This window comes from Nycticebus coucang, chromosome 14 (genome assembly GCF_027406575.1).
Source record: "Nycticebus coucang isolate mNycCou1 chromosome 14, mNycCou1.pri, whole genome shotgun sequence".
NCBI lineage: Eukaryota > Metazoa > Chordata > Mammalia > Primates > Lorisidae > Nycticebus > Nycticebus coucang.
In genome coordinates, this window is record NC_069793.1 from 31,896,401 (window position 1) to 31,921,892 (window position 25,492).

The 25,492-nt window shown below is 42.0% G+C and overlaps 1 protein-coding gene across 1 annotated transcript; it reads right to left on the reverse strand.

Moving 5' to 3' along the window:
- DEPDC7 (DEP domain containing 7) lies at nt 1–25,131 on the reverse strand. The gene is made up of 9 exons (XM_053562911.1): nt 25,005–25,131; nt 11,766–12,156; nt 7,603–7,727; nt 6,643–6,823; nt 3,212–3,423; nt 1,122–1,264; nt 813–938; nt 623–701; nt 1–324 (listed from the first exon to the last, which is right to left on the reverse strand). Exons 1-9 carry the CDS (start codon nt 25,075–25,077, stop codon nt 131–133), a joined length of 1,524 nt encoding a protein of 507 aa, XP_053418886.1. The 5' UTR covers nt 25,078–25,131; the 3' UTR covers nt 1–130.
- Nucleotides 25,132–25,492: the final 361 nt, after the last annotated feature.

Consider the following 25,492-nt stretch of genomic DNA (forward strand, 5'->3'; position numbering starts at 1 on the left):
TTATACAAAAAAAATTTTATTAAGTACTTCATATTTAGAACTTCCAAGCTTACACATGTGATTGGATCTTTAGGATACATAATTTATTCTTAAAATACACAATTTATGTACAGACATTAAAAATAAAAACTCAGCCTCCAAAATATTCAATAAAGATGTTTGGGTGACACTTATAGAAGTGATCTAGCAGTTTTTTCTTCTCTTTGGCAGACAGTTTTGAATCTCCATCAATAGTTTTTAGTAAGTTCAACAGCTCCTCTTTGGTTTTCTTTTGTGTACTGCTGGAATAGTCACTTTCATCAATTCTCTGGCAATAAATATATCCTTCAAGTTTAAAAGTAAAACATTCAATTAATGGCTCCTCAGATCTAACTAGAAAAAAATTAAGCAATATTTTTATATTTATGCTTTCCTTCCCTGTTACATAACATGCACTCAAATGATAAGCACTGCTAACTTTCTAATCCTGGTCAAGTTGCTTTTTAACAAAGGAGGCTCTCTGCAAAGTCTGGATAAAAGAGAAATGTTTTGAATTTAGCTGAAATAAAGTCCTAAAACATTTTCAAACACACACTAGAAATCTGTCTTTGGAAGATAATGAAAATAGTATTTCTCAGATTACCTGCATCTCTATTTGGATCTCTTCCCTTCTGTATGGCCGTAAGCTTAATACTGACAATTTTATGCAGAGTTCCAGGAATCTTAAGATAAAGAAAGGATAGAAAAAAAGAAGGGACATGGGCCATTATTCAAATACATTTTAACTAGTGATCCATTACATAAGCTCAGTTTAATTACTTTCAGAGTTTTACCTTAAAAACATCTTTTTGCTGATCCATTAAGAAGAGTACCAGAAGATCGGTTTTGCCTTTGGATAAATTTTTATTGTCAACAACAGCTTTTGAGAATATCCTTTTCACAACCATTCGGTTATCACTCTATAAAAATAAGACAAAACGCATCCCATGGCATGTACTTAAAAGACTAAGTTTAAAATGAAAGGGAATACTAAATATTATCCATTTCAGCATAATTGATGCTGACAGTGGAATAATCTGACACATGGGTCCTATAAGTATTAAGGATAATGAATACAATTAACATTTAAACAAACGACTTACTTCTTTCTGTAATTTAAATTCAGAAGGATGGGCTGCAACAGCCATGAAATGTAACAGTCTTCTAAATTCTTCTCTATTTTGGGAATCCAAAAGCTTTAGAACCAGCTGAGTAGCTTCTAATGCTATTTCAGTCTTTCCATTCACTTTAGCCAAAAGAAAAAAACTGCTTTTTAATTGACAAATTTGACTATATTAAAGGAAACAGAATACAAGTTACAGTTTAAGCTAAAAAGCACACTTATTCAAAATTATTTCAAAAAGCAAAGTAAGGGCGGCGCCTGTGGCTCAAAGGGATAGGGTGCTGGCCCCATGTGCTGGAGGTGGTGGGTTCAAAGCCAGCTCTGGCCAAAAACTAAAAAAAAAAAAAAAAGCAAAGTAAGACTGGGAATTACAGGGTGGTGCCTGTGGCTCAAAGGAGTAGGGCACTGGCCCCATATGCGGGAGGTGGTGGGTTCAAACCCAGCCCCAGCCAAAAACTGCAAAAAAAAAAAAAAAAAGAAAGAAAAGAAAAAGACTGGGAATTACAATGAATGACCAATACCATAAAGGCAGCTTGTTCTCAAATTGGCAACCAATACCCTAGATCCTAGTCGTATATCTTAGGGTGTTAAATCTAACTCTTAGCTTTGCAGCTAAATTCCAAGCCTATGTTTTTCATTAATTCAACATATTTTGGGGTATACTATGTGTACAATACTCATGTATCCAAGTCTACCAGAGAAAAATAAAGGGATTCTCTGAATCTCCCCATTTATTTTCAAAGTATATGGAACATTCTGGCTCATTGGTAGAACAAAGCAGAGTGTCGCCATTTTGAATAGATGAAGTGGGGGGATAGTGGCGGTGATAATTGTTTTATAGAAGAGAACTACTGGGGCGGCGCCTGAAGCTCAGTCGTTAAGGTGCCGGCCCCATATACCGAGGGTTGCGGGTTCAAACCCGGCCCCGGCCAAACTGCAACCAAAAAATGGCCAAGCGTTGTGGCGGGCGCCTGTAGTCCCAGCTGCTTGGGAGGCTGAAGCAAGAGAATCGCTTAAGCCCAGGAGTTGGAGGTTGCTGTGAGCTGTGTGAGGCCACGGCACTCTGCGAGGGCCATAAAGTGAGACTCTGTCTCTACAAAAAAAAAAAAAAGAAAGAGAACTACTGCTTTATTATTAGGCTGCCAGTGAAGGAGAGCAGCATTATGTTCCTGGGGCAACTAGAAGTTTCTGCATGTTTCTGCATAACATTAAAACTTCTTAAAGTCTCTTTCCAAATGAGCCCTAGAATAAATATACTTTCCTTGGGTTAATCCAGATCTACTACCAGGTTGTAGTACTATTTTGGTTAATTTTGAGGACAATGGGTTGGGCACGATGGCTCATGCCTATAATCCTAGCACTCTGGGAAGCTGAGGCGGATGGACTGCTTAAGCTCAGGAGTTCAAGACCAGCCTGAGCAAGAGTGAAACCCTATCTCTAAAAAAAAAGGTGGGGGGAAGGATGCGTTGGGGTTGGCATACCCATCAAGGACAGTAACTACCATGGCTTCCAGTACTTTGGCCAAACCTCAGATGAGTGGCCTCTTGGCCAGGCGCCTGCGGATTCCTATTATTGGAGCATTTGTTGTATCCCTGGGGGTTGCAGTTTTCTGTAAGTATGCTGTGGCTGAACCAAGAAAGAAGGCATATGCTGATTTCTACAGAAATTATGATCTATGAACGATTTGGAGAAGATGAGGAAGGCTGGTGTCTTTCAGAGCGTAAAGTGATTTTGAAATATAAAGAATTTCTTTGGGCTGATTTACATAGACGTTTGTCACTGACCCATGTTCCTGAGCTATGAATATGAGTGACGAATAAACTATTAATAAATTCAAAAAAAATAGCTGATCATTGTGGTGGGCACCTGTAGTCCCAGCGATTCAGGAGGCTGAGGCAAGAGAATCACTTGAGCCCAAGAGTTTGAGGTTGCTGTGAGCTATGATGCCATAGCACTCTACCCAGGGGTGACAGAATGAGATTCAGTCTCAAAATAAATTTTTTTGAGGACAATTAACTTTTTTCTGTTTCTCCAAACATAAATTCCAATATCCAGTAAGATCTTACTTACCTAAGAGTTCTGCAATTCCATTATGAACATCAGATAAGTGATTTAACAGAGGTTCCCTACTACTGTAGTATCTGCCAATGGCATCAAACAGAAGTTCTTTCACTAAGTCTGTTCTGCCTGGTTGCTCAGGGAAGTTTCTGCTTATGTCTACCACCATCTGGTCTGGAAGGTATTCCAAGCAGTCAATTGCTGCAGAGAGCCATTCATCTTCCCTATGAGGGGATGGGGAGAAGATTAGAGAAGATTCTTTTAAAAGCAAAGAATAACAAATGTACACATAGCACCCAATTCACTAGCTATTTTAAGCTGGCCATGAGGATACATTTCTACATGCCTAGAGATATGTATAGTTCTTTTTTTTTTTTGCAGTTTTTTTTTGGCTGGGGCTGGGTTTGAACCCACCACCTCCGGCATATGGGGCTAGCGCCCTACTCCTTTGAGCCACAGGTGCCACCCAATATGTATAGTTCTTTTATAATATATAGATTATGTATCATAGATTTTAAAAAATCAACTTAACATGTTTTACTCTTACCTTTTTTCGGGGGGAGTGGGGAGACACTCTCACTCTGTTGCTCCAGGCTAGACAGAGTGCCATGGTGTCACACTAGCTCATAGCAACCGTAAACTTCTGGGCTCAAGTGATCCTCTTGCCTCAGCTTCCTAAGTAACTGGGACTACAAGTATGCATCACAATGCCTGGCTAATTTTTCTGTTTTTAGTAGGGACAAGATCTCTCTTGCTCAGGCTGGTCTCAAACTCCTGAACTTAAGAGATCCTCCTGACTTGGCCTCCCAACAATGCTAGATTACAGGTGTGAGCCATCATGCCTTGTTTCCTCGTAACTTTTTTTTTTTGCAAAAACAGAAATATCCACTACAATATACAAAACCACTACAATATACAAAATGAAAAGTAGATCAAAATTCAAACTCTACTCTTTACATTTATACAGGAGATCCAGAAACTTAAAGTTACTTGGTCAGAGCCAAAGCAGGAATAGATCCCAGACCTGAATCCCAGACCACTATTCCTCCAATACAATGTTGCTTACTTCAGAACTCTGAGTACAATCTTATCTCACTTTGGCTAAGACCAGGGGAAGATACAAGTTTCAAAATAATTAAAAATCAATTACCATGTATAGTTAAATGACAGCCGGGTAACTTCAGAAGAATATTATATTTCAAGAAATAACATGGCTAACTCTTTAATATTCAATTTGTCAATACATAAAGGGCTGAGGGCCAGGAGCAGGGGCTCCAAGGTAGGAGGATCCCTTGAGCTCAGGGATTTGAGACCAGACTGAGTAAAAAATTAGCCAGGTTTTGTGCAGGGAGCCTATAGTCCAGCTACTCAGGGGGCTGAGGCAAGACGACTGCTGAGTCCAGGAGTTTGAGGTTGCTGAGTTAACCTGACACCATGGCACTCTAGCCTGGGGCAACAGAGTGAGACTAGGGGCTAGGTCTCAAAAAAAAGGCTCAGCACCCATGTCTCAATGAGTAGGTCGCCGAGGCTGGCGGGTTTGAGCCCATAGTGACAACAACAACAATATAGCTGGGTGTTGTGGTGGGCACCTGTAGTCAGCTACTTGGGAGGCGGAGGCAAGAGATCACTTAAGCCCAAAGAGTTTGAGGTTGGTGTGAGCTGTGACGCCATGGCACTCTACCAAGGGCAACATAGTAAGACTCTGTCTCAAAAAAAAAAAAAGCTCATTGGAATGTAGAACTAGAAGTACTTAATTTTAAGTTGTATTCCTTTCAAACATTTCCATCTCAACTGGACTAGAACACTATCTGCTAAGGCAAAGTAATTAAAAATTAAGCTAGAAAAATATAAGAACTTATTTTAACCATTAATAATTTTTTATTCTTTTTTTTTTTTTGTAGAGACAGAGTTTCACTTTATGGCCCTTGGTAGAGTGCCGTGGCGTCACACAGCTCACAGCAACCTCTAACTCCTGGGCTTAGGCGATTCTCCTGCCTCAGCCTCCCGAGTAGCTGGGACTACAGGCGCCCGCCACAACGCCTGGCTATTTTTTTTGATATGGAGTCTCAAGGTGTTGCCCTGGCGTCACAGCTCATAGCAGCCTCAAACTCCTGGGCTTACGTGATTCTCTTGCCTCAGCCTCCCAGTAGCTGGGACTACAGGCGCCCGCCACAATGCCCGGTTATTTTTTGTTGTGATTGTCATTGATGTTTAGCAGGCCCAGGCTGGGTTCGAAGCCACCAGCCTCAGTAGACATGGCTGGTGGCATAACCATGGTGCTATGGGCTCCAAGCCCAATTAACAATTTTTTTTTTTTTTAGAGACAGAGTCTCACTTTGTTGCCCATGGTAGAGTGCTGTGGCATCATAGCTCACAGCAACTTCCAACTATTGGGCTTAGGCGATTCTCTTGCCTCAGCCTCCCGAGTAGCTGGGACTACAGGCACCCACCACAACGCCCGGCTGTTTTTTTGTTGCAGTTTGGCCAAGGGCCAGGTTTGAACCCGCCACCCTCGGTATATGGAGCCAGTGCCCTATTCACTGAGCCACAGGCACCACTCCCAAATTAATAATTCTTATAGGAGAAAAGTTTCAAAGTTGTATAAGGAATATAGAACTCTTTGTTTTTTGTTTTTTTTTAAGAGACAGAGTCTTACTCTGTTGCCCTCAGTAGAGTACTATTGCATCACAGCTCACAGCAACCTCCAGCTCTTGGGCTTAGGTGATTCTCTTGCTTCAGCCTCCCGAGTAGCTGGGACTACAGATGCCCGCCACAACGCTCAGCTATTTTTTGTTGAGTTTGGCCAGGGCCAGGTTAGAACGCGCCACCCTCGGTATATGGGGCCGGTGCGCTACTTTGAGCCACAGATGCCACCGGAAATGTGGAGCTTTTTTTTTTTTTTTTTTTTGAGACGGAGCCTAAAGGTGTCACTCTGGGTAGAGTGCCGTGGCATCACAGCTCACAGCAACCTCCAATTCCTGGGCTCAAACGATTCTCCTGCCTCTGCCTCCCAAGTAGCAGGGACTACAGGCACCCGCCACAACGTCCGACTAGGAATATAGAACTCTTAAGAAAAAAAAAAAATCTTGAGGGGCTCTTCTACAAATTAAACTTTACCCTGGATGTGAGAACAACGTAACCTAAATATTGTACCCTCATATAAATTTGAATAAAGCTTAAAAACAAATCTTAATTCCCTTGGCACCTGAAGATAGGCCAGGTCTAGTGGCTCATGCCTATAATCCTAACACTCTGGGAAGCTGAGGCAGGTAGATTACCTGAGCTCAAGAGTTGGAGACCAGCCTGCGTAAGAGTGAGACCTGTCTCTAAAAATAGCTAGGTGTTGTGGCAGATGCCTGTAGTCCCAGCTATTCAGGAGGCTGAGGCAAGAGAATAAATCCACTCACAAACACATTCAAATTATTATATGTATTTCCACATACTGAGAGTCACCATACGCCTTGAGGATCTCTCGATCCAGGTAGTTACTGTTGTTGACCATGTCAGGCTGCCTCTTAGCTTTAGGTACGGCCTCTTGTTGTTTGAGTAAGGAGTCAAGAAGTGGAAGATCTATAAGTTGTAGTAGACGCCCAATTGTTTCTTCTTGCCATACTTCATTAATAACTACACAGAAAAAACGTGAAAAACAAGAATTAATAGTTACTAAATGCTCACCACAATATTTGTCCAGGTAGGTCTAAGCTAATAAATTCGTACCCCTCCTCAGAAAAATTCAACCTTATGAAGTGCTTTCTTATAGGAATATAAAATAATCCAAGATTTGTTTAGAGTGTAGGAGAACAGACTTTGGACAAAAGGAATTCTTTTCATTCTTTGTACTGTAAAAGCAATCTGTCACAGATAAGAGATCAAGTCATATAACATGTTAATAAGGCTCTGAAAGAAAGAATGACTCATTCAGCCTAAAAACTGGTTTGAAACTACTGACTGCAGATTATTCCACTCAGGGTTTCCACGAGACTGGGATGGGAAAGCATGGTGGTAATCAAAGTCATTAAACTACATTCCATTGCCAAAGGAAAAACATAAGAATTCTGTTAATGTTTTAATGTAACTTTCAAGTTTTATTTGACCTTAATAAAATCTCAGGGAAAGAAAGATCTGAGAGCATATTTTAAATAAAACTGCATGTAAAACATCTCGGATTTGAACTTCTGCCAGCTAATAGGACAAAAGTCAGTGTTCAAGAGTTGTAACACTGAACTATTTGTTAAAGATAATAGACTTCTGTTAAAATTAAATATAAATAGCTTTAATACATGGTGTACTCTTTTTCTGTCCTTTGAATATTTAAATTCTAATAAACATTAAGATAAAAAAACTTTTAAATAACTGTTTGAAGTTGGTCTTCTATTTCTAACTTTGCATCACCTTTAGCTCACCTTGGGGAGATAAGGTTGCAGAGGTATCATGAGGGGCGTTGGCAGGCTTTAAACTCAGATTTTCCCATAGGTCCTCTAAACTGGCTGATTTGATATCAGGTGACATAGATAATGCATCTGCATACCTAAAATAAATTTATTTCATACATTAATGTTTATTAAGCCCACAGAAATATTTTAGTATTTGAGAGCAAAAACATGACACTTGCAAGTTCTAAGAGGGGAATGAAACATAAAAACACTTCATAGGCGGCACCTGTGGCTCAGTGGGTAGGGCGCCGGCCCCACATACCAAGGGTGGCAGGTTTGAACCTGGCCCTGGCCAAACTGCAACAAAAAAATTGCCAGGCGTTGTGGTGGGCGCCTATAGTCCCAGCTACTTGGGAAGCTGAGGCAAGAGAATCGGCTAAACCCAAGAGCTGGAGGTTGCTGTGAGCTGTGACACCGCAGCACTCTACCAAGGGCGACAAAGTGAGATTCTGTCTCATAAAAAAAAAAAAAGCACTTCACCTTCTTTCTCAAACCTAAATATATAAATGTTTCAAAATTAATCCTCCTTTAAATATTTATTTAGATTTAAGTAATTCAATGACAATTTTAGTTGCCAGTTTAAAAAAGCAATTAAACATAATCAATTGTACTTCGTTTTTCACTCTGTTTACTGTTTTCACTTATCTACTTCTGGGGAATTGTTTGACGGACAGTGATTATCATTTTCCAGATACAGATCTACAATCCTTTACGTGAAATTCTGAAACCCAAAGAGCTTTGAAAATCAAGTTGGCTGGGTGTAGTGGCTTACTCTGAGAGGCCGACTGCTTGAGCTCAGGAGTTCGAGACTAGCCTAAGCAAAAGTGAGACCCCATCTCTACCAAAAAAATACAAAAACTAGCCAGATGTTATGACAGGCACCTGTAGTCCTAGCTACTTGGGAGGCAGAAGCAAGAGGATAGCCTAAGTCTAAGAGGTTTGCTGTGAGCTGTGATGTTGCCATGGCACTCTATCCAGGGCAACAGAGTAAGACTCTGTCTAAAATAAAAAAAAAAATCAAAAGCTTATTCAGAACACATATGGTGTCAAAACCTGTCCTGAGACTATCATGAGCTCAAGCAGTCCCCCAGGCTCAAAGCCTCCCAGAGGGCTAGAATTACAGGCGTGAGCCACCACACCTGGCTCTATCATAGCCTTTTTTTATCCCAAGTAGTATGAAGTTTTTGTTCACCACATAAATATTAATATGCTTGATCACCAGGTGCTGTCCCAGATCCATTTAGGGGTGTTAAACAACATACACAGGCAGTCCCAGAAAGAGATGGATTCTGTAGGACTATTCTTAAGTTGAGTTTCTATGTAAATTGGACAAGTATACTTGCCTCTTACCTGTAATTGCTTCCACTTGCAAGTGAGGGTCACATGTAAGTAGGATGTTTGTGACTTGGGGACTGCCCTATGTATATACAAAATGACCTAATTAGATGTACCTGGTCCCAAGGGTTTCAGATAAACCACAGGGACCTCCATTTAAAGTGCTGGTAGAGGGCAGAGCCGTGGATCAGTGGGTAGGGCGTGGGCCCCATATACGGAGGGTGGCAGGTTCAAACCAGGCCCCAGCCAAACTACAACAAAAAAATAGCCAGGCATTCTGGCAGGCACCTGTAGTCTCAGCTACTTGGGAGGCTGAGGCAAGAGAATCGCCTAAGCCCAAGAGTTGGAAGTTGCTACGAGCTGTGTGACGCCACACACTCTACCAAGGGCAATAAAGTGAGACTCTCTCTAAAAAAAATAATAATAATAAAGTGCTGGTAGAGGCTGGGCGTAGTGGCTCACGCCTGTAATCCCAGCACCGAATGCCAAGGTGAGTGGACTGCCTGAGCTCACAGGTTCAAGACCAGCCTGACCCAGGGTGAGACCTCATCTCTAAAAATAGCCCGGTGTTGTAGAGGGCGCCTGTAGTCCCAGTTACCTGGGAGGCTAAAGCAAGAGAATTGCTTAAGCCCAAGAGTGAGAGGTTGCTGTGAGCTGTGACGCCATGGCAATCTACTGAGGGTGACAAAGTGAGACTCTGTCTCAAAATAAATAAATAAATAAAGTGTTGGTTGTGTCCTACCTTATCCTTGTATCTCCTTCCTACATACAGAGATAAGTTTTATATTTTAGATATAGAGTCAGTACATTAAAATGCTAACATCAGGTCAGATCTGAACTACAAGAGCTTCAATTATACCTCTGTGACACCACTGCACAGTTTAGTTGAGGGTAATAAAAACGTAAAATTGCTTTATTTCATGACAACTCAGTTTATGATGTACTCATGACCCACATGCATCCAGCAACTGTCTCTCCAGTCTTGCTTTAAATGATCCTCTTTTCTCCCCCACTGCTGCTGAGTTCAGCCCTCATCTTCTGTAGCCTACAATATTACAATAGATTCCTAACTAGCTCTCCCCAATAGGCTGCCAACAGCTAACCAGGATGTAGCTACCTTTCTAAAAATGTTTCATCATGCCTAAAATATTTCTGTGGTCTTCCCAAAAACTGTATGATCAAGTCCAAACTCTGCCTCCCACATGCCTTTTACACTTCACATCTGCCACTTCCTGTATTCTAATGATGCCCTAACAACCTGGATTTCTCCCCATCTGCTTTCACCTTCACTCTCTTCTCACTACTGGCTACATAAGTTCTCTTAACATAGTTTTACAGTATAACTATAATTGAAACAGAAAAATCAGTTTGTTGATTATTCATATTTTTAGCAGAAACAAGAACTCTAGGAAATGCCCACTAAAGTTAAAAAAAATTTCAGTATAGTCCGAGCTACTTGGGAGGCTATGGCAAGAAAAATGCTTAAGCCCAAGAGTATGAGATTGCTGTTAGCTATGACGCCACAGCACTCTACTGAGGGACACAAAGAGATTCTATCTCAAAAAAAAAAAAAAAATTCACTATACTTTATCAAATTCACTCACAGACCTAGATTTTAGCCACTTATATTGCTTAAAAAATATAAATACAGGGCCAGGTGTAGCGGCTCACACCTGTATTCTAGCACACTTTGGGATGCTGAGGCAGGAGGATCACCTAAGGCCAGAAGTTCAAGACCGGCCTAAGAAACCCAGCAAGACTATCTCTACAAAAATTTAAAAATTAGCCAGGTGTGGTGGTGCATGCCCATAGTCCCAACTACTCAGGAGCTGAGGAGGAACATTATGACTTGAGACAAGGCATCTGAGATTGCATTGAGCTATTGAGTAATGCCACTGCACTCTAGCCCAGGCACCAGAGTGGACTCTGCTCAAAAAACAAAACATACACACACCCACACGCACCTGCATGCACGCAGGGGGTACCAAAAACAAATATACACATTTTTTTTTGTTTTTTTGTACAGACAGAGTCTCACTTAATCACCCTTGGTAGAGTGCCGTGGCATCACAGAGCTCACAGCAACCTCCAACTCCTGGGCTTAGGAGATTCTCTTGCCTCAGCCTCCCAAGTAGCTGGGACAACAGGCTATTTTTTGTTGCAGTTTGGCCGGGGTTGGGTTTGAACCCACCATCCTCGGTATATGGGGCTGGCACCCTACCCACTGAGCCACAGGCACCGCCCCACATATATACATTTTAAGAGATCTTCTTGGAAGTAGAATTGATCATTCCCCCAAAATGTACAAATTGCCAGTAAAATGGATGTGGGTAGCATGACGAGGTACACTTGACCAGTAATAGTACCTTCAGTTCAACTTCGAAAATACATATACAACATCTCTTTTTTTTTTTTTTGTAGAGACAGAGTCTCACTGTACCGCTCTCGGTAGAGTGCCGTGGCATCACACGGCTCACAGCAACCTCCAGCTCTTAGGCTTACACGATTCTCCTGCCTCAGCCTCCCGAGCAGCTGGGACTACAGGCGCCCGCCACAACGCCCGGCTATATTTTTGTTGCAGTTTGGCCGGGGCTGGGCTTGAACCCACCACCCTCGGCATATGGGGCAGGCGCCCTACTCACTGAGCCACAGGCGCCGCTTCATATACAACATCTCTTAAAAAGAGTATACATTTTTTGGCACCCTCTGTGAGTGTGTATAAAACCAGTTAGCATCCCATTAAAAAGTAGACAAAGTCCCACCAATATCCCCATGATAATGTAACATTATGTACTAACCTGGAAGGTGAACATAGTCTATTCTCTTTACCTAACGGACTGTTCTGGTTAGGCGTGGTTGTGAATCTGTAAAAGCTGTAACTACTATCTTCAAATGTAGGTTTTTTGTCTTTTCCAAAGACTTTGGTTGGAACTGGTTCAAATACTTTGTAATCCATAAGTGCCTGACACACTCTCACCACTTTGGCCCGAGGAATATCCACATCACCGAAATACTTATTCTGAATTAAGTGAGAAAAAATGACATCCACAGCTTCGGAACCAACAAAGCAGTCATTGTGTCGTTTTAAATGGTGCCTTCGTTTTTTCACTTCCACTTGTGTTTGAAGAGTGTTTATGATGCTACTCCATACATACGTGGCTCCAAAGGGCTTCTGGGCTACACTGAAACCTAGAAGGAGAAAAATCACAGAGAAAATGAGACTTAGTACCTTGTCATTTGTAATAAAGTCTAACCAATCCTTAGGCAAAAAGCAGTAATTTCCAAAAGTTATTGATAAGGAGCTATTATAAGGGCAGCTTAGTGAAATAGTTATTAGTAGTTCTATATTAAAAAAATATAGAACCCAGTATGTGCTACCCACTGTTCTATGTTCTATGATACAAGAGAAAGCAAAATTAAGTCCCTGTTCTCACAAACTTAGACTTTGCGGGAAGATACAGAGGATATGGCCAGACACAGTGACTGACGTCTGTAATCCTAGCTCTCTGGGAGGCTGAGGTATGTGGATTGATTGAGTTTACGAGTTTGAGACAAATCTGAGCAAAAGCAAGACCCCATCTCTACTAAAAATAGAAGAAAAAAAAGAAAGAAAGAAAAACTGAGGCAAGAGGATCACTTGACCCCAAGAGTTGGAGGTTCCTGTGAGTTTTGATACCATGGCCCTCTGTCTCAAAAAAAAAGATACAGATGCTGTATACGTGTTAGATCACTGTTGATAAGAAATAAAGCCAGGTAAGGAAAAAACCGCTATTTTTAATGAGATGTCAGGAAAAACTAGCCTGATAAGGTCATATCTGAGCAGAACTTAAATAAAACCAGGAAGCAAGCTATGCAAGAATCTGGGGAAAGAGCCAAGGTTCGGCTTGGCAGCTGTAGCTCAGCAGTTAGGGCACCAGCCACGTACACCAGGGCTGGTGGGTTCGAACCCGGCCCAGGCCTGCTAAACAACAACTGCAACAAAAAAATAGCCAGGCATGGTGGCGGGCACCTGTAGTCCCAGCTACTTGGGATGCTGACGCAAGAGAATCACTTAAGCCCAACAGTTTGAGGTTGCTGTGAACTCTGAAGCCAAGGCACTCTACCCAGGGCAACATAGTGAGACTCCGTCTCAAAAAAAAAAAAAAAAGAAAGAAAAGAAAGAAAGAGCCAAGGCCCTGAGGTTGGAGTGTGCTCTGCTGGAAGCCAGAGCAGCCAAGGTCCCATGAGAAAGGAGAGAAGAGCAAGAAGTTAGAGCAAAGGGGGAGAAGAGCTGGGGTTTGAGCCTGGGCATCCAGGGCCACAGACGCATCAGGTAGGACCTGTGGCAGTTACCAGGTAAGTACAAGGAACTCTATTTAAAGGGCCTTATATAAATCATCTTGTCTTCAGTAGCAACCTTCCTATGAGGTAGGATCATCTCTATTTGAGAGATGCAAAAGATTCGCAGAGATTACATGTAACTTCCAGATGTTGTATGGAAAGAGGTAGTGCTGGGATTTGGCTCATGTTCTGCATGACGGTGCAACACCAGTCATACATGTGCACAGTCAGATGCCACAAAATGACATTTCGGTCAATGACAGACCACACGCACATATCTGACAGTGGTCCCATAAGCTGGGAATCCCTACCCTATCTATCCTTGTACCTTTAGATACATTTACATACACAAATACCTACCATTGTACTACACCTGCCAACGGTATTCAGTACGTAACATGCCATACAGGTTTGTGGCCTGGGAGCAATAGGCTTAGCTGCTATACCATGTAACTTAGGGACTACAGTAGGCAATACCATCTAGGTTTGTTAGCACAATGACAAAATCACCTGACAAGACATTCCACAGAACGTGCCCCGACCATTAAGCAACACATGACTGTATACATACACGCACGCACGCATTCCTGGCTGTAGGAATAAACTTATATTCTCAAAGCTTCCTATCATGCAGGCTTATGAGCTAAGTACTGTATGAGCAAAGTAACAATTTGGTTCCCATTCAGCAAGACACCTGACCTACTTCAGAGAACACAGTGGGCACAGAAATAAAGACTTTAGCTAAACACCAAAAAAGGGACATTGTGAGACTTGGTAAATTAAAAAAAAAAAAAAGGAAACAAGCTTTCAAAAAGTTCCTATCATATTTTTCCTCTTTGTAATAAACTGATATTTGGCAGTCAAAAGGAAAGAAAATAGGCCCTAGGTTTTGTTACGCTGATGGAACTGAGCCTAGTTAACCATCTGCTTGGTGGCTGTCTCTCTCCCTTTTTCTCTTTTCATAGAAACTGCGCCCTTTTATGTGTTAAACTTTTCACCGATCCTCTGAAAATTCAATAGTCCTAATTTAAGCCCTCATTTTAAAAATAAAGGAAGCGTATTACTTCCTTTATTTTAAGGATATTTTGGCAGAGAAGTTGAAAAATTATCACTTCCTTTATACTCTAAAAAGGAAAACATAGCCAGGCGTTGTGGCGGGCGCCTGTAGTCCCAGCTGCTCCGGAGGCTGAGGCAAGAGAATCACGGAAGCCCAAGAGTTAGAGGTTGCTGTGAGCCTTGTGATACCACGGCACTCTACCCGAGGGCAGTACAGTGAGACTCTGTCTCTACAAAAAAAAAAAAAAAAAAGGAAAACAATATGCATCAGCACAACAGTAAAGAACCAGGGAAACAGGGCGGTGCCTGTGGCTCAGTGAGTAGGGTGCCAGTCCCATATACCAAGGGTGGAGGGTTCGAATCCAGCCCTGGTCAAACTGCCAAAAAAAGCTTTAAGAACCAGGGAAATTATAATTAAAGAAAGTGCTACTTGGAAATACGGCCTACATTTTTAGCCAAAATAGAACATGTAACATGAAAACGTATTCCCTTAGCATAATTTTGCAGCTACTAGCAATTCTAATATCTTTACTATAAAAAATAAACAGCACACATACAAAGACCTTTACTGTTTATGTGTTTCCCATACCAAAAGTAGATGAATAACTTACCTCCTACCCATTATTATATTACTTTAAAATGATCAGGAAGATTGATTTTATGTCCTGACTGAATTTTAATTTTATGTATTTATTTATTTTTGCAGTCTTTGGCCGGGGCCAGGTTTGAATCCACCACCTCTGGTACATGGGGCCAGTGCCCTACTCCTTGAGCCACAGGCGCTGCCCTCTGACTGAATTTTAAAACTGAGATAATAAGGCAGTACCAAAAAATGAAGTAATTGTTGCCAAAGAGTCTTTAGAGTCTTCCAAATACTCTAAAGATCACATGAGTAGTTTCAAGAATTAAATTATGGAGAATTAAGTGGATAAATCAAGCTGGAACTAGATTTACTACTGGTAAACCTCTATTAGTAGAGATTTACTAATCTAAAATCTAAATTTACTAATCTAAAAATTTTTAGATTTACTAAATCTAAAATTATATGATAGGAAATTAGTAGATTTACTACTGGTAAATCTATTAATATTTAGTCTCTATTCAGTACAGCCAGAATCAGGAATCTGATGGAATCTCAAAATAAATCCAGGACCTTCTTGGTTTTCAGAATTCAGGAGCAACTGTACTATGAGTATTAGCAGCTAATACTCTTCCTAAAACACCTGAGATTATAAATGAGATATAAATAAATTTAACACCAGCTCTTTAATTTTTTCCAAGTCTTTATTATTAGTAATTATTAGTAATAGCTAACAATTGAGTACCTACACTAGGTCAGGCTCTATCTTCTCATTCAATCTCAATAAACTTTGAAATAGTTATTAGTAATCCCACTTTGAGGAAAGTAAAGTTCACTGAGTTAAACTTGCCCTCAGTTACATGGCTAATAAATATATATGAATTTTTCCTAGTACTTAAATATAAATACAGTAGAAGTTCTGTAAGTTGATCACCCAAGAGACGGCAACAAACTGGTCAACATACAGAGGTGGGCAACATAAGGAACTAGACCTACTGTATTGATATGTACATGTGGAACATGTCCAGTCTATGAAAATTAGGTCAACTTGGGCGGCACCTGTGGCTCAGTGGGTAGGGCGCTGGCCCCATATACTGAGGGTGGTGAGTTCAAACTCAGCTCTGGCCAAACTGCAACAAAAAAATAGCTGGGCGTTGTGGCGGGCACCTATAGTCCCAGCTACTCAGGAGGCTGAGACAAGAGAATAGCCTAAGCCCAAGAGCTGGAGGTTGCTGTGAGCTGTTACACTCTACCAAGGGCAACAAAGTTTTTTTTTTTCTAAAAAGAAAAAAGTTAGGTCAACTTAAGGAGGTGGTCAGTGTAGAGAGGTGGTCGATTATGGAGGTTCTACTGTATATCAAAAATCAGCCACCAGATAAGTTTTAGCATTAACCTTTCATTGGAGACCTGGATTAAGTGAAACAGCTTTAAAAGAGCCAATGAGAAGAAACAAAATGAACTCTCAAGAGTTGTGAACACTTAATGAACCTATCTAAAAACAGAAGTCACTACTCCTCAAATAAGATAGGATATCTTAAATTCTATAATAAATACTAGTCATAGTACACAGGAGTAAGACATGAAGGAAAACAAGCAAGATTTAAACTTGCAGAGATAAAGCTGGGTGCAGGGGATCATGCCTGTAATTCTAGCACTCTGGGAGGCCGGGGCAGGTGAATGGCTTGAGCTCAGGAGTTTGAGACCAGCCTGAGAGTGAGACCCAATCTCTACCAAAAAGATACAAAAATTAGCGGGGTATTGTGGCAGGCACCTGAGGATGAGGCAAGAAGATTGTTTAAGCCCAGCAGTTTGAGGTTGCTGTGAGCTATGACAAGGCCACAGCATTCTACCTAGGGTAACAGAGTGAGACTGTTTCAAAAATATAAAAAATTAAAAAAAATAGCCGGGCGTTGTGGCAGGCGCCTGTAGTCCCAGCTACTCAGGAGGCTGAGGCAAGAGAATCGCCTAAGCCCAGGAGTTGGAGGTTGCTGTGAGCTGTGTGAGGCCACGGCACTCTACCGAGGGCCATAAAGTGAGACTCTGTCTCTACAAAAAATAAAAATAAAAAAAAAAAAAAAAAAAAACTTGCAGAGATCAGACTACGTTTCAAGTACCACTAAAATCGATTTATAGGCTAGTGATAATATTAAAGACAAAACACATTAACTCTTGAGCTGTAAGATTAGGTTACAAATCCTAAATGATAAGGCCAGGTCATTTATTGAGATCGACAGACAACTGAAGTGGAGCAGAGGGAGAGAATATACAGCCTCAACAAAGTGAAAAGGCTAATCTTCACAGGGGACTTAAGAGGAAAAGAATAAATGCCCCATATTAATTTGCTGCTTAAATGTGGGAAATCAGGATGTTTTGCAGGTTGGATAACACTGTATAAAAGATTAAAGAACAGGTTAGAGCAGGGTAGCAGGCACCTGTGAGCCACACCATGTTTCCAGTGTCCTCCAGGCATGGTACAATCCAGCACTTTCAGGTCCCCTCTGTTCTCAATGACCATTAATTCCCAGTCACTGAATCCTGGGATACTTCCCGTCAAGCATCACCACCCACAGACCCAAACTAGCTCATGTTCATACAGATACTTTAATACATAACGTACCCTGGACTTGACAAGTCAATGTGCCAAAACCCAAGTCAGGATAACATGTTGTTTTTTTGTTTTTTTCGTAGAGACAGAGTCTCACTTTATCACCCTCGGTAGAGTGCCGTGGCGTCACACGGCTCACAGCAACCTCCAACTCCTGGGCTTAGGCGATTCTCTTGCCTCAGCCTCCCGAGTAGCTGGGACTACAGGCACCTGCCACAACGCCCGGCTATTTTTTGTTGTTGTTGTTGTTGCAGTTTGGCCGGGGCCGGCTTTGAACCGGCCACCCTCAGCATATGGGGCCGGCGCCCTATCCGCTGAGCCACAGGCGCTGCCCCAACATATATTTTTTTTTTTTAATGCTGACTTAACCAGGTGAACATATATCCCCCACAGGCTGATTTGAAACTTATTTATTCATCACCTAAAAGCTGAAATGAATGCTGGTATAGCAAATTATACCAGAAATTATGTCCAGAAAGATGATTTTACTGTAATTTCTGTGCAGGATTCAAGAGAACAGAAGAATACAATGAATGCTTTCTAAGTCTAGAAATCAGAATTAAAGCTTTGGTTTGTTCTTAAACCTCACTTGCATTAAAAATTCATCACATCATATAAGTACTTCCTTATTTACATTTGGTCAAGCATTCACTAAAGAGCATCATGACCGAAGGAATCTAAAAGTCTAGAGACCAGCTACGATATACCTAGATAAGAGATTTTATCTTTAAAATTCATCATTCTCTATATCATATAAGTGCTTCCTTATTTACATTTGGTCAAGCATTCACTAAAAAAGCATCATGACCAAAGGAATCTAAAAGTCTAGAGACTAGCAACCATTTTAATGTCTCTGAAACTTGAATCTGTCTTAAAACCAATGGCAGTTTGGGCGGCGCCTGTGGCTCAGTCGGTAAGGTGCCGGCCCCATATACCGAGGGTGGCGAGTTCAAACCTGGCCCCGGCTGAACTGCAACCAAAAAATAGCTGGGCATTGTGGTGGGTGCCTGTAGTCCCAGCTACTCGGGAGGCTGAGGCAAGAGAATCACTTAAGCCCAGGAGTTGGAGGTTGCTGTGAGCTGTGATGCCATCGCACACTACCCAAGAGGATAAAGAGAGACTCTCAAAAAAAAAAAGAAAAAGAAAAAAAGACTGAAGTTGTATCTCCTCCATTTAGATGCAGGTATCTAACACCAAACAGAATATGGCAGATGTTTTAAGTAAGAAATGAAGCAAAGGGACAAATATGACCTTATCAGATATAAAACTTTTTGGAAGGTTGCCTAATAAGCAGCTTAGAAATTATTTTACACTAGATCTATAACATACTACCCATGCTCTTAGGCATTATACAAATTTAGGCTAGTAAACATTCCATTTTCAAGTAGTTTCATCTTTATTTGCTGCCCTTCACATGTTTGAACTCTACCAAAAGTTTTTATTTATTTACTTTTTTAGAAACAGTCTTACTTTGTCACCCTCGGTAGCGTCCTGTGACGTCACAGCTCACAGCAACCTCCAGTTCTTGGGCTTACATGATTCTCTTGCCTCCGCCTCCCGAGTAGCTGGGAGTAAAGGCACCTGCCACAACCCGGCTATTTTTTGTTGCAATTTGCCCGTGTTTGGTTCGAACCCTCCATCCTTGGTATATGGGACCAGAGCCCTACTTACTGAGCTACGGGCACCGCCCTACCAAAAAGTTTAATTGAAAAGTTAAACTTCAGGGCAGCGCCTGTGGCTCAGTGAGTAGGGCGCCGGCCCCATATGCCGAGGGTGGCGGGTTCAAACCCAGCCCCGGCCAAACTGCAACAAAAAAAATAGCTGGGCGTTGTGGCAGGCGCCTGTAGTCCCAGCTGCTCGGGAGGCTGAGGCAAGAGAATCAGGTAAGCCCAAGAGTTAGAGGTTGCTGTGAGCCGTGTGACGCCACGGCACTCTACCTGAGGGCGGTACAGTGAGACTCTGTCTCTACAAAAAAAAAAGAAAAGTTAAACTTCAAATACTGAAAACTATATATTTGTAATACAACTAATCATCTTCACTTCTAAAAAGTCACACTAAGTTATTATAATAAAAGTTCCTTATGGCTTATTGTACCCTCAATGAATCCCCAACAATAAAAAAATAAATAATCATCTTCACTTCTAAAAAGTCACACTAAGTTATTATAATAAAAGTTCCTTATGGCTTATTGTACCCTCAATGAATCCCCAACAATAAAAAAATAAATAAATAAAAATAAAAGTTCCTTAAAAATCAAATCATGAAATAGACATGTCAAGAAATTATATTTATTCAAAAGTTACAAAGCATCAACCATGACCTGCTTTAGTCCTACAGTGAAAAACCTTTGTAAGGGGAAAACAACTCCATAATCCCTTCAAAAAGTAGTAAGATTGTATTAAATCTTCAGAAGTAGATCAATATACACACAATAAAACTTGATCCCAAAGTAAGGCAGGCATACACAGAATTACTAAAACACACTACCTTTATTGCTGTGAGCCATGACGCTCTCCACCAAGAGTGACAAAGTAAGGTGCTGTCTCAAAAACAAACAAGAAAAACACTATCTCTACATGAACATAGAACAACTTTGTTTTCATTTTCAGGTTTTAGACTGGACTAAAAAAACACAAAGAATTTAGATAGCTGATGATTTGCAATAAAACAGTGATTTAATGCCTTATTTTTCTCAAATTTCCTTGTAGTTTACAGAGGTTCAAATTATCTTATTGCCTTATTGATTCCCTTAACACAATACAGTTGTCTAGTATTATTTGTTAGTTGTTGATTATTCCTAACTGGTAAAAATGATTTTTAAAGAAGGTTTAATAACCCCATGGTTCTCACTAGGCAGATTTTACCTGTCACAGGACATGTCTGGAGACATTTTTGGTTATCACAATGGGAAAAGTGCTATTGGCACCTACTGGATAGAGGCCAAGGATGCTGCTGACTATCCTACAGTGCACAGACAGCCCCCACAGCAAAGCAAACGTCAGCAGTGCTGAGGTTAAGAAAGCTTGGGTTGACTGAATACTGTGCCAACACGGAAATTTGTGCTAATACAGCAGACGTAGTGCTAGGTGCAATGAACAGTTACACCAGCTAGGACTCTGGAGTGCCAGAGACCTGAGTTTCATTCCTGAGTCTATCACTTACTAATAACGAAACCTTGAGCAAACTGCCCAACTTTTCTGTTGTAAACAGAGCTAACTCTACTTCTCTCAGTTATTTTAAGGATCATATGATAATACAGGTTGATGTGGCTAACACAGTGTCCAGCAATTAACAGGTATATAACTAAAAAATGAACGGGAGAAACTGCCACAATTTAGAGTCTAAGGAGACATGACAACTCAGTGGAACATAACATCCTGGATGGTGTCCTGAAACAGAAAAACCAAGGAAATTAAGTATGGACTTTAGTTAATAAGCATGTATCAGTATTAGTTCATTAATTATAATGGGTAAAATATACTAAGTAATGTTAGATAATAAGAGAAACTAAGTGTAGGGCATACGGAAACTGTATGTACTAACTTCATCACTTTTTAGTAATTCTATTCTAAAATTTTAAGGGAGGTTTCTTTCTCCTCTGAACTCAGAGGACATAGTCTGCACCCTTAGGAGTTTACCCTTTACTACTACCATCTGGATGATATGAAGCTCTGAACAGTATTCAATCAAATATGCTCAACAGATTCAAGAAGGCAAGATGTGATACAATCTAAGGAGTTAACTTTTCATGAGAAAACAAATCTATAAATTCTAAATCATTTAGGATTGTATCTTACCTTCAATCACTATTGAAAAAATTTTTTCAACCATGATTTTAAAACATTACAGAATTGTCAAGACAAAGGAAAAGAACATTTGTTGGACAGTAACCAAAATGTCCTGAAAATAGATAAATGTGGGTGGCGCCTGTGGCTCAGCGGGTAGGGCGCCGGTCCCATATGCCGGAGGTGGTGGGTTCAAACCCAGCCCCGGCCAAATTAAAAAAAAAAAAAAAAAAAAAGAAAATAGATAAATGTAAAGAAAATTGTGTTTATCATGTTAAAACTGGAAAGCTATGACTGAGTGGAAAAAATTCTTGTATTATTGACAAAATTGCAACACTTTTACTGGATATTGGTTTCGGTAGTCCAAAGTTTATTTTCTTATTTGGCATTAGAGATGTCATGATGAAGGCTGAGATCACCTCTAAAAAGAAAGCTTCAGGAAGGTAAACATGTAAAATAAGTCTATTAACAAAAATAATTCTAAAATATGTTAAGATTACTATTGACAAAGCCGGCTTGGTCCCTGCTTTAATTCACACATTAATGAGATAGCAAATGGGAAGTACTTTGAGCTCCCTGGAAAAGTGACACCAGGCAAACTGAAAGGATTAGGTTACATTCTAAAGGGATAACAGGATAACACACTACTTTCTTGTTAGTCACATTAAAGACAAGTGTCTTTGAAGTACGGGCTGAAGTTACTATATAGACTTTATTTCTTCTACATACACCAGGTCTCTTAATGGTTACAGCCCCTTTAAGTTATGGGAGAGTTACTAATCCATGGAGAAATAAAAGTACAAAGCCGCCTGCCAGAACTCACAGAAAAGGAATGGCAAGCAATGTATCAGGAACTAGACTTCCACTAGGCAACTAACCTAGAAAGAGGGTTAACAAATGCTAACAAGTAGGGACTTCAGCTGTAGCCAGCAAAATAACTGAGCACACCGGAGGGCCCTTCTCAGGCCACTGCAGCTGGTATGCCAAGAATAGCGGTTTTCTTTTCCTTTGATAAAAATTTAGATGACCAGCACCACAACTCTTCCCTCTGAGAGTTAGCTACTCATTTTTTTTTAATAATTTTATTTTTTATTATACATATTTTTGGCTGGGGCTGGGTTTGCACCTGCCACCCCTGGTTTATGGGGCCGGCGCTCTACTCCTGGAGCCACAGGCACCACTCTCCTTAATTTTTGAATACATACTCCTGTATACCATCTAATAACTTGTTCACAAATATCCAAAGCCCAGAATTGGTATTTCAGCTGTTAGAGAAAACAGGGTATCGGGTGGCGCCTGTGGCTCAAGGAGTAGGGTGCCGGTCCCATATGCCGGAGGTGGCGGGTTCAAACCTAGGCACGGCCAAAAACCAAAAAAAAAAAAAAAAAAAAAAGAAAACAGGGTATCATGTTTTTAAGCAGGTGAAATCTGGGGGGTTTTAAGTCACTCAGAGAGTGAGCCTAAAGATTCCTCAAGACTGTTTTTCAGGATCATTGGCTTTAAATTCCTAAATGTTTTAGTGTTTTTCCTCTCTTCTCAATGTACATCAAGGAGATGCTCTGTAACCATAATGTGCTTATCTGAATCCTTTAATGAAAGCAGACTAAGGTCAATATTATGTTTCTTTAAAAAGTACAAACGGGGCGGCGCCTGTGGCTCAGTGAGTAGGGCGCCGGCCCCATATGCCGAAGGTGGCAGGTTCAAACCCAGCCCCGGCCAAACTGCAACAAAAAAATAGCCGGGCGTTGTGGCGGGCGCCTGTAGTCCCAGCTGCTCGGGAGGCTGAGGCAAGAGAATCAGGTAAGCCCAAGAGTTAGAGGTTGCTGTGAGCCGTGTGACGCCACCGCACTCTACCCGAGGGCGGTACAGTGAGACTCTGTTTCTACAAAAAAAAAAAAGTACAAACGAAGCTCGGCGCCCATAGTTCAGTGAGTAGGGCGCTGGCCACATGCATTGAGACTGAGGCTGGTGGGTTCGAGCCCAGCCTGGGTCTGCCAAACAACAATGAAAACCGCAACAAAAAAATAGCCGGGTGTTGTGGCGGGCACCTGTAGTCCCAGCTACTTGGGAGGACACAGCACTCTACCAAGGGTGACATAATGAGACTCTGTCTCAAAAGAAAAAAAAAAAAAAGACAAACGAAAAATGTTTCTCTGGGCGATCGCCTGTCGCTCAGTGAGTAGGACAGCGGCCCCATATACCAGAGGTAGTGAGTTCAAATCCGACCCCGGCCAAACTGCAACAAAAGATAGCCAGGCGTTGTGGCAAGCACCTATGGTCCCAGCTGCTGGGGAGTAGGGGGAAACTCAGGCAGGAGAATGGCCTGAGCCCAGGAGCTGGAGGTTGCTGTGGGCTGTAATGCTGGGGTGCTCTACCGAGGGCGATAGAATAAGACTCTGTTTCTAAAAAAAAAAGAAAGAAAAGAAAAGAAGAAAAAAATGTTTCTCTATTACAATTTATCACTAACATTTTGAAGATTAAAAGGAGCATTAATTAGCTGAATTAAACACAAGAGTGGGCCACTGAGATGCACCCATTTGACCCAGAAGAAGGAGTCAGTTTCACCAGTTGGCATTTTACAAATGAAAATCTTTTGTCAGCTAGGAAACCAATTCCTCCTATGACACCCTACTATGGAACTCCAGAAAGAGGAAAAATTTTTTTTTTTTTTTTTTTGTAGAGACAGAGTCTCACTTTATGGCCCTGGGTAGAGTGCCGTGGCATCACACAGCTCACAGCAACCTCCAACTCCTGGGCTTAAGTGATTCTGTTGCCTCAGTCTCCCGAGTAGCTGGGACTACAGGCGCCCGCCACAACGCCCGGCTATTTTTTTGGCTGCAATTCAGCCAGGGCCGGGTTTGAACCCGCCACCCTCAGTATATGGGGCCGGCGCCTTACTGACTGAGCCACAGGCGCAGCCCAAGAGGAAAAATTTTAACTTATCCAAAAGAAGTATAGGCCAAGTGTTTTCTGGCCAACTCACACCTATTTACTGAGTTGTGTATATCCTAGAATCTAATTATGTTCATTTGTTTGAAACTCTGGAGACCAAGATCCTAAACAAAATGCCCCCAATTCACTAACTTCTCTACCAATGTCATGTAACTTTTTAAAAAAGTAAAAAAAAAAAAAAAATTCACATAAATCGTACTTATTCAGAAACTGTTAATAATTTATGTCAAGTTCCTGCCAGTAGAACTTACATAAGAAAAACCTCATCTCTCCCAGGAAGAATCTGGAGAGATCAGCTTGACTCTATTCCTGCCAGTCTTGAGTACAATGTGGGCGAGGGAGAGCGCTCGGTCCCTGACCATTACTGTGCAGTCAAGGTTTGTTGCGGGAAGCCACGGACCAACAGCCATATACATCCCAGGTATCATCATACTTTTCACCAGTAACCATGTGGAGCCTTATCCAGACCTAGGGCGACTGCCTGGCACATAGCGGGCGCACGAACGCGGGTGAAGGTAAAGTCTGGGCAACTTCGTAAAAAAGCCGTATTACGCGGGCGGCGGGGTCCGTCGGTCCCAGCCCAGCAGCGCCGGAGAGGAACCCGAGCTGGCCGCAGTCCGCGGAGTAGTCACAGCTGTGCGGGGCACCGCAGCTGTCCCGGGCGGGGGTGGCCGAACTCCCCACGCCTCCCCCGCCTGCCCGCCCCGCGCCGTCCCTGGAGGGGGTCCTGGGCACCTACCGGGAGGCTTGTGTGCGGGGCCGTGGAGAGGCAAGTGGTTCAGCGCGACCGCTTTCTCCCGCACCGTGGCCATGGCCCTCACAGCCCCGAGGTACCTCCTTCGACCGCGTCGCTGCGAACTGAGCGCCCGCGCTGCTGCCGCCATTAATAGGCCGGGGGCGGGGCTCCCGACAGCTCCCCCCCGACCCCACCCCCGCCAGTGACGTGTCTTCCAGGCCCGCAGGGAGGGGCTGCCCTCCTGGATGTCTCCAGCGCGTCACGACACCAGCGGTGGCCAGGTAGAAAGCGGTTCGCTGGATCCGGCGCTGCGACTCAGACCAGCTGCGCGGAAGCTGCGTCCCGCTGTATACTGGTTCTGGGACCCCGCAAGCTGCTTCACCGCTGTCCTCACCTGTGACGCCGGGGGTAGTATTGGTCCCTGTTTCACCGAGTGCTTTTTTTGTTTGTTTTGTGAGACAGCCTTCCTTTATTGCCCTGGGCAGAGTGCC

What these genes read in the sequence shown, in the direction of transcription:
- DEPDC7 (XM_053562911.1), bottom strand. Translation starts at nt 25,077, where the DNA reads ATGGCCACGGTGCGGGAGAAAGCGGTCGCGCTGAACCACTTGCCTCTC. An exon ending in AGACTATGTTCACCTTCCAG is followed by an intron (nt 7,728 to 11,765) that starts GTTAGTACATAA and finishes AATTTATTTTAG; the next exon opens with GTATGCAGATGCATTATCTA. An exon ending in AATTTAAATTACAGAAAGAA is followed by an intron (nt 939 to 1,121) that starts GTAAGTCGTTTG and finishes TTATTTTTATAG; the next exon opens with AGTGATAACCGAATGGTTGT.